Genomic DNA, 12994 nt, shown 5'->3' on the forward strand with positions numbered 1-12994 from the left:
AGAAAAGAAAAATGACCATAATCTCATTATCCCACAATTATTTTCATTTGTGTATTTTTTCCCTTTATTTTTCCTAATAGGTGATTCTTCGATATTTGTACGTATTAAAAACATGCAATTCTGGGTCCAGCTACTTTTCCTTAATAAATGAAAAGGAGAATAGCTTATTCAGGGTGTGGGCATTAGTGTGTCACAAAGTTCATTCAAACCATGGCTTGTGTGACAGACACACTTCCTACTTAACCTACAGCAGGCCAGGTCTCCTTAACTGAAAAACTAGAAATAGCAACAACACCACAACAACAGCAACAAAGTCTATTACACAGAGTGGTCAAGAGAATTAAGTGAAGTAATCTGTGGCAAATATTCAGCACAGTGGTTGCTGCAAAGTAAGGTTCAATAAACAGTGACTCTCGAAATCACTGTCTTCCTCACATTCTATCTGACTCTCACTTTTTTCTCCCGTATTTTGTATTCTTGTGATACTGGTTTGAAATACCAGGAAATGGGCAGATAAACTCCAAAGAGATGAATACCAGCAGACCACACAGCATCTCCCAAGTTAAGCACAAGGACCAACAGATGTAGGCTCTGAAATCTGACAACCCTGTCCAGGTTCTGCTGCTGTGGGAGTCAATGAAGTTGATATGGGACAACAGCAACTGCTTCTCTCCACCGAGTGGTGCAAGGAAACACAGGCACAGAGACATCTGCTCTCCCCAACTCCAGAAACAGCAGGCAACCTAGGGGATCAGCTATGTCCGCAGACAGCACCAGTGGGGACTGATAAGGAGCCACAGCAACACCAGACGAAAGGAGACCAGAACTGCATTGCAAGGGCTCTGTAAACGACACTGTCATTGAAACCAAAGCCTACAATGCAGGCCAGAACCTACACACTAAACCCAAACAGGCTGATGGCATGCTAAAGTAGAAGAATTAAAATAGGATCTAAGCTCTCCTAACGTAACTGAAACATCCAGGATATGATGGAAAAAAAAAATCACCTGCCAAGCCAAAAACCAGGAAAACAGCAATCTGAATGAGACTAGATACTCAACTGAGGAAAACACTGAGACTCGTCAGATTTGGGGATTATCTCACAAGAATTTTAAAGCAGATATCAAAAAAATACTTCAAGAATCAATTATACGTGCTCCTGAAACCAAAGGGGAAAAAACTAGAACATCTTAGCAAAAAACTCCCTGAAATTATATTTTTAAAAAACCAAGTGGAAGTAATAGAAATGGAAAATACAGTAATTGAAATAAAAGCTCACTGAATGATCTCAATAGTAGAGATGACAGAGAAAAGATTCAGTGACCTTGAAGACAAATCAATAAAATTTACTCAGTTGGAACAAAAGAGAGAGAAAAATAGACTGGAAAAAATGAAGAGAGCCTCAGGGATCTGGGCTATGTTCCTTGGGGATCTCAATAACAGTCTAATAATCTAACGTTTGTATCACTGGAGTCTCAGAAGAATAGGAAGAGTATGGGATTGAAAAAGTATTGGGGGCTGGGTGTGGTGGCTCATGACTGTGATCCCAGCACTTTGGGAGGCCGAGGAGGGCAGATCACCTGAGGTCAGGAGTTCAAGACCAGCCTGGCCAACATGGTGACACCTCGTCTCTACTAAAAGTACAAAAATTAGCCGGGTGTGGTGGCGGATGCTTGTAATCACAGCTACTTAGGAGGCTGAGGCAGGAGAATCGGTTGAACGCGGGAGGCGGAGTTTGCAGTGAGCTGAGATCGCGCCACTGCACTACAGCCTGAGCGACAAGAGCGAGACACCATCTCAAAAAAAAAAAAAAAGTATTGGAAGAGATAATGGTTGAAAACTCCCAAAATTTGCTAATAGATATTTAAAATACATAATTAACTTTGTACAATTAAAGTCAATATGGTAACACTTCACATAAAATGTAGAAAACTCATATAATAGGTCCTTCAATCTCTCCGTCCTTTATGATATAGTTGTCATATATATCTACCTGTATTGTAAATTTCACAAGCTCATTTCTTGCTTTAAAAGTCCCGTATGTTTTGAAGAAACTAAGAGGAAAAAATATTTTATATTCCTTTAGGTATTTGCAATTTCATATTTTCTGTATTGCCTCTTGAATAAATATTTGGATTTCTACCTGGTATTATTTCCCTTTAGAATTCACTTCAATGAACATAGTTATAAGCGCTGCTTTAAAATCTTTGCTTACTGTCCAACATCTGGGTCATCTTAGAGTGGGTCTCGGTTGATCGTCTTTCCTCTAAAACTGGGTCGCATCATTCTGGTTGTTCATATGTTTGTAGTTTTGGACTGTATCCTGAATAGTATAGGTATTATATGGTGAAGACTCTGGATTTGGCATGCAGTAAGTTCTCACTTCACATCATTGATAGGTTCATGGAAACAATGACTTTAAGCAAAATAATGTAAAACAGAACTAATTTTCCCAAAGGCTAATTGATAGAAACCAGAGTTAAGTTCCTACAGCATATTTCTGGTCAGAGAAACATCATCAAACTTCTAAATAGACTTCTAATGTTAAACACCAAAATAAATGTGAGCTGTAAATATATTGAAGAAAGATTACTATACACAAGATATTTACTCAAATTTTGGTGAATGAATTCATTCACCCTCCACACTGCAGTCAGAGTCATTTTTTTTCTTTTTCTTCGTTACCTGAATTTTGGAGTGACTGACTGTGGGAGTAGCAGTGATGAGTTAACTCACAGAATAAATGTTTGCAAATGTTTCGTACTGTGGTGTTGTGCATTTGTATGATTATTGTAAACTTACCAGATTTTTATTTTCCTGTCATTCATATTCATTCATTTTCCAACCCACTGATTCCAGTTCTGGGTTGCAGGTGGTGGGAACCTATCCTAGCAGCTCAGGGCACCAGGTGGGAACTCTCCCTGGCCAGGATGCCCTCCCATGACAGGGCAACTCACAGCAACACACACTCACACTGGAATCATGAACACACACGTGTCCGTTCACCTAAAGCACACATCTTTCGGATGTGGGAGGAACCCAGTATCCAGAGGAAAACTCATGCAGACATGCGGAGAGCGTGCCAACTCCACACAGATAGTGGCCGTGGCTGAAAGTGATATTTTTCTCATAGTTACAACAAAATGATGTTGAATGAAGGGTTAGTCAAGGACCTGCTGTCGGCTTCTAAAGAGTGTTGATGTATTTATCTCAGCAGCAGATTAATTTGGTTAGATTCAAACTACAACATCTCTTTCTTGCATGGCAGATCATATCTCGGCTCAGCCTTTTTTTTTTTTTTTTTTTTTTTGAGACAGAGTCTCACTCTGTCGCCAGGCTGGAGTGCAATGACGAGATCTCAGCTCACTGCAACCTCCGCCTCCCAGGTTCAAGCGATTCTCCTGCCTTAGCCTCCAGAGCAGCTGGGACTACAGGCACGCACCACCATGCCCAGCTAATTTTTGTATTTTTAGTAGAGATGGGGTTTCGCCATGTTGGCCAGGATAGTCTCGATCTCTTGACCTCGTGATCTGTCCGCCTGGGCCTCCCAAAGTGCTGGGATTATAGGTGTGAGCCACTGTGCCTGGCTGGCTCAGCTCTTATCTTTAGCTTGCTGTGTTCAGTTTGTCCCATGCATATATGGTTCAGTGGTCAATGACATCAGCAGAGTTTCACAGAATGTGGGGCTCCCCTCTCCATGTCCTTTCTGAGATTTCCCCCTTACTTCCCAGTGGCTGTGGCTGCCAAAATTGCCTGCCGATTCTGCAGATGAGAAATACTTCAGGTTTTATACTGAAGTTTTGGCTGGCCTACTTGATTCTGTTTTTGTTCTGCCCTCAGGACAAAAGCTGTAAAAAACGGGAAATCACCTCCAGTCAATTCTTTCTTCTAAATTTCACAGCCTTCAAGAATCTGCCTGCTTTAGTTCACTCTCCAGCAGTGCTTTTGATTTTGTCCAGAATCTAGAGTTATCTGTGGGAAGGTTGGGTTCAGCTGGAGCTCACCAGGACACAAGGAGGCAGAAACCCCCACTGAGATTTTTTATGAGAAATTTCGTTATAATAGAAGTCTGAAAGAATGCTGTCATTTAAACGCTCATTCTTTCCAAACAAGAACTTGTTTTTGCTCGTTTGAACTAGAATGCATCTGGTTCTTCGGGCCTCAGATGAAAGTTTCTTCAGGCCAGGCGCGGTGGCTCACACCTGTAATCCCAGCACTTTGGAAGGCCAAGGTGGGAGGATCTCTTGAGCCCAGAAGAAACCAGCCTGGGCGGTAGGACAAACCCCATCTCTACAAAAAATACAAACATTAGCCTGGCATGCTGGCACACACTGTATTCCCAGCTACCTGGGAGGCTGAGGCTAGGGGTCGCTTGAGTCCGACAGGTTGAGGCTGCCGTGAGCCGAGATCATGCTACTGCACTCCAGCCTGGGGCACAGAGTGAGACCCTGTCTCAGAAAAAAAGGTTTCCTCATATAGATCCTGAACATTTCTTATTAGGATAGGGATCTAAGTTTTTTGTATAACCTATTGTTTCATTTACCTACATTTTTGTGTAATTAATATGCACATTTTTGAAGACCAGACTTTATGGAAGTCCTTTTTGCAGTAGACCTTTTTTCCTGTTTATTGTGCAATTAGCTTGCAGTTTCCTTCTTAATGTACTCCTGACGTACTTCACATCAGGGCAGCTAAGATTGTCAACTGTCCAGTCCAGCTCCTGATCTGTAGAGTCATTGTCCTGTTGAGCAATTTGGGTGAAGGTCATTCATCCTAGGTTTGTCCTGTCTTTTTAGTGTAGAGTCAAAACAAAATACTTATAAAACTATAAAATGTTTTGTTCTTGCCAATAATTTCATATGCTATTAACTTCTATAGCTCTGAATGAAAAAATTAGTGATAGAATGGGAAAGTGGTTCAAGCCACCTTCATGCTGTCCTTTAAAAAAAAAAATAGATTCAACCAGCTCTGAAAGGACTTTTTTGTACAAGCATGCAGAAACACCTTACGAGTGACTTTTTATTGAGGGGGAACAATCATTGTGATCTGTGCTAAAATGTAAATAAAAGCAGGGGGGAGAGGGCATTAGAAAAATACAAATCAACCTCTCTTTTAAACACCTACACCCAAGTTCTTCTTTTCTTAGATGTTACTTTTATAGTCTGCGTCCCCATCACTTTACATGAGAACACAAATGTGAAGTCATACAAGGTTTGGCATAGCCCTAGCATCTAACAGCAACTTAATGTTGGTTGCACAGAATTTAAAAAATAGACTTGTTCATAAAGAAGATCTTATTTCTTAAATTTTATTTAATAAAACAAGAAATCTCTTTAATCATATATTATAAATAGTGGTTGTACATGAGAAATATATTTACTACAGACAGAATATCTTATTTTATTGTGTTGTATAATCCTTTCCTAAAAAAAAAAACCAAAAACTCTGCTTCTCCACAGTTACAAGAGACTAAGAGCTTACTAAAAACACTTTATTGTCATCACTAAATGCATTAAATACACATCCTAAATGGAATAATCTCTATATCTGATGAAATACATAGAACGTTCATCAAGGCAAAAAGAAAACACACAGCCAATGACGGAAAGATGGCACCAAAGATGGAAAGGAAAAAAAAAGAACAGTTCTCAAATATTGCAGTAACTTTTCAATGTATCATAGGTATTCTACAACTTTTCTATGAAACAGAGGAGGACCAAACATTACACACAGTTTGAAGAGATTAAATGCCAGAGAATCTACAGATATTAGCATCCAGGAATCATTTTCATTCCTGGCCCATTTTCTGCCCACTGGAAAAAATTGCATTGTTTTTCCTTCCCAAGAGGACACACAAAAAAATTCTTTCCATTGTTAGGTCCAATCTTCAACACTGTTTTCATGACGGAACGTTTGCCATGGTTGCAGAATGGGAAGGACAAATCTGCCCACTGCAGGAAAAAAAGGTAAATTTTACAAGTTTATATAAAAGTTATCATGATGTACAGGCTAACCCTAGGCACATGCGATTAGTGCCGTATAGTCTTCACTGCTGTTATCATTAATTTGACATTGTAAAATAGACAAGTCATTAGTTGTTGCCTTTAAAAAAGCTTATATCCTAAAAGAAGCATGTCTCTTACAAATTTGTTTGAATCACGCAGAAAATGGCCGTAATTCTGAGCATCCATTTGTCTAAAGGTATATTTACAGAAGTTTCTTCACTTTATTAAGAATAATTGAAAACTACCAAAATCTTGCTATAATCACCAATATCCCTGCCATAGGTCTGTTTCAGTTCAAACTGTAAGATCAGGCGAGGTGTGGTGGCTCATGCCTTTAATCCCAGCACTTCGGGAGGCTGAGGCGGGAGGATAGCTTGAGCACAAGAGTTTGAAACCAGCCTGGGCAACATAGTGAGACCCTGTCTCTAAAAAAAAATCAACCAAGCAACCAAACAACAACAAGAAGAAACCCGGTAAGATCAAAGATTTGTCATGATTTTAATATTAAACTTCCTTAGGAAAAGAATCAAATAAAGACTTACCCAGACTAAACTAGACAGATTCTATTATATTATTCTTACTAATTTTGACCTCAAGAGAGATATGAAAAAGGCTATTATATTTTTAGCAATACCATGAATATTGCTAATAATATTTTCCCATTACATCTATAAAACCTTCTTGAGGAGGAAATCTGTGAATTTTGTAGGGTAGAGTCACACTGTGTTCAGAGACTGAGGTCTAAGATCACTATCCAATTTTCCCTGGGAAATTTCTTAAGGAAGTGTCACATTGAAGACAGACATTTGAGTTTTCAAAAAGTCCAACCAGAAAATCTTTGCTCCAGCACTGAAACATATCAATATTTTCTTTTTTTCAGTTCTATTTCAGATGAAGAGTAACTAGAAAAAAATATGTATTTCTGACCATTAGAATCACACTCGGCCTGATGAGATGCTCACACTGAGGAATACTGGAAGTGAGACTGACTAAATGGACCTGAGGTTCTTATCTCCTATCTTAGGTTCATCTTTAGGGACACATCCAGACTGGGAAGGCATGAGGAATCACCTATAGCTAAATTGCTATTCTGCCATCACTTTTTTGGGTCAAGTGTAGTTAAGTGGGATTTGATAAGGTTACTGCAAATCCCAGGCATGTAAGTTGTTTTTCTTATAAACCTTTATCCAATGCATAAAGCAAAGGTTTTGATGTAGCACTGAAGTTAGGAAGAACAAATTCTCACCCTGGATTATTAGCCACATATGTACTACTAGTATTTACTAGTCACTCAGTGTCTTTCTAACTTTACAAGCTAAGGGCAACACTTCTAGACTTGTGACTACAAATATGATACACTCTAACAATATAATAGCTATTATTTTATTAAATTTCTTTTGGCTGAACATTTGAATTTTAAGTTACTCAACATTCAAGCTTTAGACCGAATGCTAATATGGTTATTTCAAATTAAAAGGTAAAAGGTAAAACTAGGAAAGTATTGCTATTTGTTATACATTAATAACCAAAGCATTTAATTACATTTTAGTAAGCTAGATAAATCTTACACATACTTCAAAAAATCCACATTGTGCTTCTCTAGGTAGAGGACAGGCATAAAACTGCCTGCCCTTGTTTTCCCCATCCTTCCTGACAACTCGGAGAATGCAGAGGCGGTTGTGTTTGCTGCAGCGAGGGCCGTCAGGATTGAAGGTACGAGAGCCATCTGTCATATTAATTTGACGTTCACTGTAATGACAGGTTACAAAGTAGACTCGCATAGGAGTGCTAAAGGACCATTCACACCACTTTACCCCCACATGTCAGAATTTCACTTGTACAGAGAAATTTTATCAAAAACCGGACCACATTAGCATTAGGTCATTATGCAAATGCTGTCTTTATTCTTTGTTTTCCCAGGTAATTCTAATTTATTTCCAAAGTTACCTATGTACCTAAAACACGTAATTTAAATTTCTAAAGAACAACAGCAGCCGGATTGTGCATCCAGTAAATCAAATTTTATTTTTCATTTCTGATATTCAGTTCTTTTCTTACCCAGTATTACGCTGTAGCCACTTTTATTTCCTCTAAACTATTCTCAAGTCCAGGTTCTCCATTCCCACTGGCCCCAAAGTGGCTAGTCACAATATTCTCTAATTATTTTCTCATCCGTAGCAAACTCTCATCAATGGCTCTGACAAGGCCATAGAAATCACTCTCTCTGCTGTCTACTTTAAAGACAATTTTCTATGCTTTTCTCTGATCAAGGCTACTATAATAGTCGCAATCATATTCTTGCAAGAAACAGGCTGCCTGGCAGAGAGCAAAAATGTGAATTTTATAAAGCTAGCAGGGAAGCTTTATTCTCCCCCACAATTAGGATCAAGAGGATTTGGAGGTTGTCCTCATACCCAGTGTACACAGGCTAGAAGCTGGCCTTGTACTGTAGCTATATAAACAGAATTTTCTTTTTGAAAAGAAGCTTATTTAAATTTTCTATGTTGTGCATATTTTAATGATGCCTTTATGAGAATTAGTTTTTTAATAAACTGGTTGAAGAGAAAGTGTTCACATTCATTAAAACCAGAAATCCCCCTCTTAATATTCCTATTTTTTAAAACTTGTTAATGATAAAACAGTTAATCCGTTCTCACCTTTTTGGTAAATATCTAAAGAACAAAAATATCATTCTTAAATAATTGTTAAAAATTCTTAAAAATCAAAGGTGATTTCTCTTTGTCCTTGCTTCCTAAACTGCATTTTTTATACACTTGTTTCTATGATGCCTGAATACATTATATCTAACTGAAATGTTCAGAGAATGCAATCTTTTATTTGTGATGAAATTGACTGAAATTCGTTTATATAATATGCTTAAATATACTGCTTTGAAAATGTTTGCTGGGATGAACTCAAACATCCTGAGGGCAATTTTTGAAGGTTTCTTCAATAGCCATTTGTAAAAGAAGAGCAGCTGTAGGCATTGCTAAATACATCGTTATCATTAAATACTTCACCAGCAACTATTTTGATGGTACCTTTTTCAGGGTAGAGGGGTGGTGGTTGTATTTTAGAGTCATGGGTAATACCAAATCAGAAATAGGAAAGCTGAGAGGCAAAGGACTTCTCTTTTCCACAACTTTTCAGTTCACCAATCTCCTTCAAAATTTAACTTCAAGAGAAGCCAGATATCTGGACAGTTGTAGAAAAGTCAACAGATTTCACAATTAAAGCAAGTGGTTCATAAACAATGCTTAAACAAAATTAAAGGAGAAAAGATTAAGAATATTAACAAAATTAATGAAATGGTGCATTCTTACTAAAAATCGTGTGGACATAAAAACAGTTTTATATATCATTTTAGAGGTGGCTGTTTTGGATAACAGTTGAACATTTTCTAACCTACTTGTTTCAACCTACAGAGCTCCCGGGTTCCACATATCCAGGGACAGGGTTAGATTCTCTGTTTTAAGGTTTTTCTGGGGAGAAGGGCCAAGGTAGAAGGCAGGATTAAAGTAGAAAGGAGAGGCCCAAATGTCATCTCTCTGCCTTCATTTCTGCCTTCCACTCCATTTCTTTCTTTAAAAATTAAGTAAAAAACATGGCCACAGGCTGCGTGCAGTGGCTCACGCCTGTAATCCCAGCATTTTGGGAGGCTGAGGTGGGAGGATCACCTGAGGTCAAGAGTTCAAGACCAGCCTGGCCAACATGGTGAAACCCCGTCTCTACTAAAAACGCAAAATTAGCCGGGCGTGGTGGCGTGCGCCTGTAATCCCAGCTACTCAGGAGGCTGAGGCAGGAGAATTGCTTGAACCCGGGAGGCAGAGGTTGCAGTAAGCTGAGATTGTGCCATTTGCACTCCAGCCTGGTGACAGAGCAAGACTCCGTCTCAAAAGACTCCGTCTTAAAAAAAAAAAAGCCACGTTCGATCTTGGTACTTCTTGGTACTCAGAGTGTGGTCCACTGACCAGAAGCATCAGCATCACCCGGAGTTTGTTAGCTACTACTCTGATTGCTTGCAGAATCAGAATCTGTATGTTAACAGGATTTCCAGGTGATTCGTATGCACATGAAGTTACGAAGCACTGAAGTAATGTAACCAAGATACTGATGCCACCTGTGATCACGCTGGCTCTAAATATTCACAGCTAATCTTAATTTTATGATAGAAAACATTATCCAGGATAATTAAATGTTCTGATTAACTGAGGACATCTTAGTTCCTCTCTTTGTTTTAATCATTTAAAAACTTTCTAAAATGTAGCAGATTTCTTACTTAAATGTAGCATACAGAATCATTCATTTTAGTGATCATGACCATCATTTTGAATATTAACGCTGGGTTATAAACGATCTATTAATATAATAGATCGGGGCTGGCAAACCTTTTCAGATAACATATTTTAGGCTTGCTGGTCTTATGGTCTAAGTTTGTCAGCATGAAAAGCAGTCACACAAAATATCTAAACAAATGGAAATAAAGCTTTACACAAACAGGTGGTGGGATGGATTTGGCCCTGCTGGCTATAGTCTGCTCATGTACATGTCATTAGAATCAAGAACAATGCCACACAGTAACCCTAATGATAGCTGATGAACGTAAAAAAAAAATCACACAAAAAACTCATGTTTTAGGAAAGTTTACAAATTTGTGTCAGGCTGCATTCAAAGCCAACTGGCCCACAAGCCTTTGGTTGGACAAGGTTGGTTTAACTCATTTTATAGATAGGGTGATTCATCATAATAAAAATATTATCTGAATTTTTTGGATTAATCGGTCTCACTGAATGTGGGTTTTGTCATACAGGATTATTGCAAGGATTGAAACAAAAGTGAAATGATTCATTCTGGATGTCCCAGGTGGTTCTAAAATCCTTAGACTGAAAACTCCAAGAAGCAAACCCAGAGACAAGGACATGGTGTCATACCTGCACTGGTGATTAAAGACAAATCTTCAACACCCCTGATGGCAGCAAACGTGAGAAAATATTAATGATTTTGTTATTGTCATTTCACCCTTCTAAAACACAAGCATTTTTTGAAAATGCATCACTATGTTTTGCTCTGTGTTTACAATAATTGGATCGACAACTTAAACTGTTTCTAGTAATTATTCTTAACTGTTTAAAAATGGGTTCAACCATCTAATTTATAAGCCAATAACTGGATGGAATACACATCTATCTCAAGACCAATCAGAAAACATGCCTCATCAACGCTGCATGGATCGTGTGGTAATGAGAACTGTAATTAAGAGAACAAAAGTCAAAGTAATTATCATATAATATTAAAGAAAATATAAACTGGCTATAAATTATGGATGGACCACCTGCTTTAATAGTATTATGTTGTGAGCTTCTGCTAGGCATCTTGTCCACAAGATGAACACTATAGCTGCCAGACAAGGAGAAAAATGAAATAAATGACAGTAATTTGCAATTTATTCCTTGTAAAGTAGCTGGGTGCAGAAGGGCTGCTGGGTGAATTTATTTCATCACTTGACATTTATTCTGCTAGTTGATCTTGATTGATTGTGGAGTCTCAGTCCTGGTGTTCTTACATTCAATACACACACGGGCTGCAGCATTTCTAAGGAATGTGGTGCACCGTGATTGATCATATGATCCTATTACTAATGGCTTATGAAGAAATCATTTAAATTTAAGGTTACATTAATGTTTTTTTAAATCCCTAATTCATTAGTGAAATTGTCTGAGATTTTCTACAAAGCACTAAGGGAACAAAAATAGGCCAAGATATTTCATCTAGGTACAACGAATGCCACAATATTTTAAGACGATCACTTCTACTTTCCACTTAAGCCACGGAACAGAAAAGACTGTTTGGAAATGATTTTCTCCTCCAGGACAGCCTCCCAACTCAAACATTCTTAATTAACTCCTTCATGAACTTCCATCATGAGGCATTAATTACGGTTAAAGTGAACAGGTGGTGGATTTATCCAGTCAGTTAAAAGTTCAGCTCCCATAGCTTAATTCAAATGTGAGCATATGAACAAAAGTGAAGCCCTAAATGATTATGAACAAAACATTAAAAAAGCCAGTCAAGGATAAATCATCAGGATTAACTGATGGTAAAACTAGAGTTGGAATAGGAAACTTGGAGTAAATACATCTATTGAGCAAAGACTGTCTCCAAATTTGTTATGAAATAAGCTTAAGGATTCCTACAGGTTGCTCTGGGAGTTTACACTAAATGGACCCTCATCCCACTGCCAAGAGGAAGCATCTATCCATCAGTAAAGGCATAGTTAATAAGAGGAAAAGCCAGTGAATCTCACAATTCCACCTGAGATTACTCTAGGTCCCAACCAAAGTACACCCCTCCACATCCGCAGGTTCCCAAACCATGAATTCAACCAATCTTGGATCGAAAATATTTGGAAACAAGAAATAATAAAAATGAAACAATAAAAAATTATACAAAGAAAATACAGTATAACAATTTACACAGCCTTTACATTGAATTCAGTATTATAAGAAGTAATGCAGAGATGATTTAAATATATGAAAAGGTGTGCATATATTATATGCAAGGACTATGCCATTTCATACCAGGGACTTGAGCATCTGCAGATTTTGGTATCCTGGGGGTTCTGGAACAAATCCCCTGAGGATACCGAGGGATGACTGTAACTCTTTCTCTGCCTGTCTCCCACTGGTAAGAAAAGACATACATGGGAGGACGACCCTCCATTTATGTGTTGTAAATTCTCCACTTATTCAAAAATGCTGGACGTATGTCAGCTGCTTTCTGAAGGAAGAAAGCAAGCAGCTCAGAAAAGAAAACGGTGGAGAAATGTGTCCTCTGTCGGAGATGTAACATCGGGTTGCCACAGTTAGGAATTCCAGATAAAGGGACTGGGAGGGCCAGATAAAGGGGGAAGGAGGGTCAATAGAAAATTGTTTCAGGAGCTGCCAATAATCATTAAGGAAAAGAGAGGATGACATAGAGAGGATGACATT

The 12994-nt window shown here is 38.3% G+C and overlaps 1 protein-coding gene across 1 annotated transcript in view; it reads right to left on the reverse strand.

Annotated features, from left to right (window-relative positions):
• Window positions 1–5279: 5279 nt before the first annotated feature.
• The window catches only part of NEIL3 (nei endonuclease VIII-like 3 (E. coli)), a 53306-nt gene continuing 45591 nt past the window's right edge, over window positions 5280–12994 (reverse strand). The window contains exons 9-10 of the mRNA XM_011959579.1: window positions 7580–7754; window positions 5280–5951 (exon numbers count right to left, since the gene is read on the reverse strand). Of these exons, the coding sequence (XP_011814969.1) occupies window positions 5769–5951; window positions 7580–7754 (358 nt within the window). The 3' untranslated portion in view covers window positions 5280–5768. The remainder of the gene's footprint in view (window positions 5952–7579; window positions 7755–12994) is intronic.

The sequence above is a fragment of the Colobus angolensis genome, unplaced genomic scaffold, assembly GCF_000951035.1.
Source record: "Colobus angolensis palliatus isolate OR3802 unplaced genomic scaffold, Cang.pa_1.0 Scaffold5, whole genome shotgun sequence".
NCBI lineage: Eukaryota > Metazoa > Chordata > Mammalia > Primates > Cercopithecidae > Colobus > Colobus angolensis.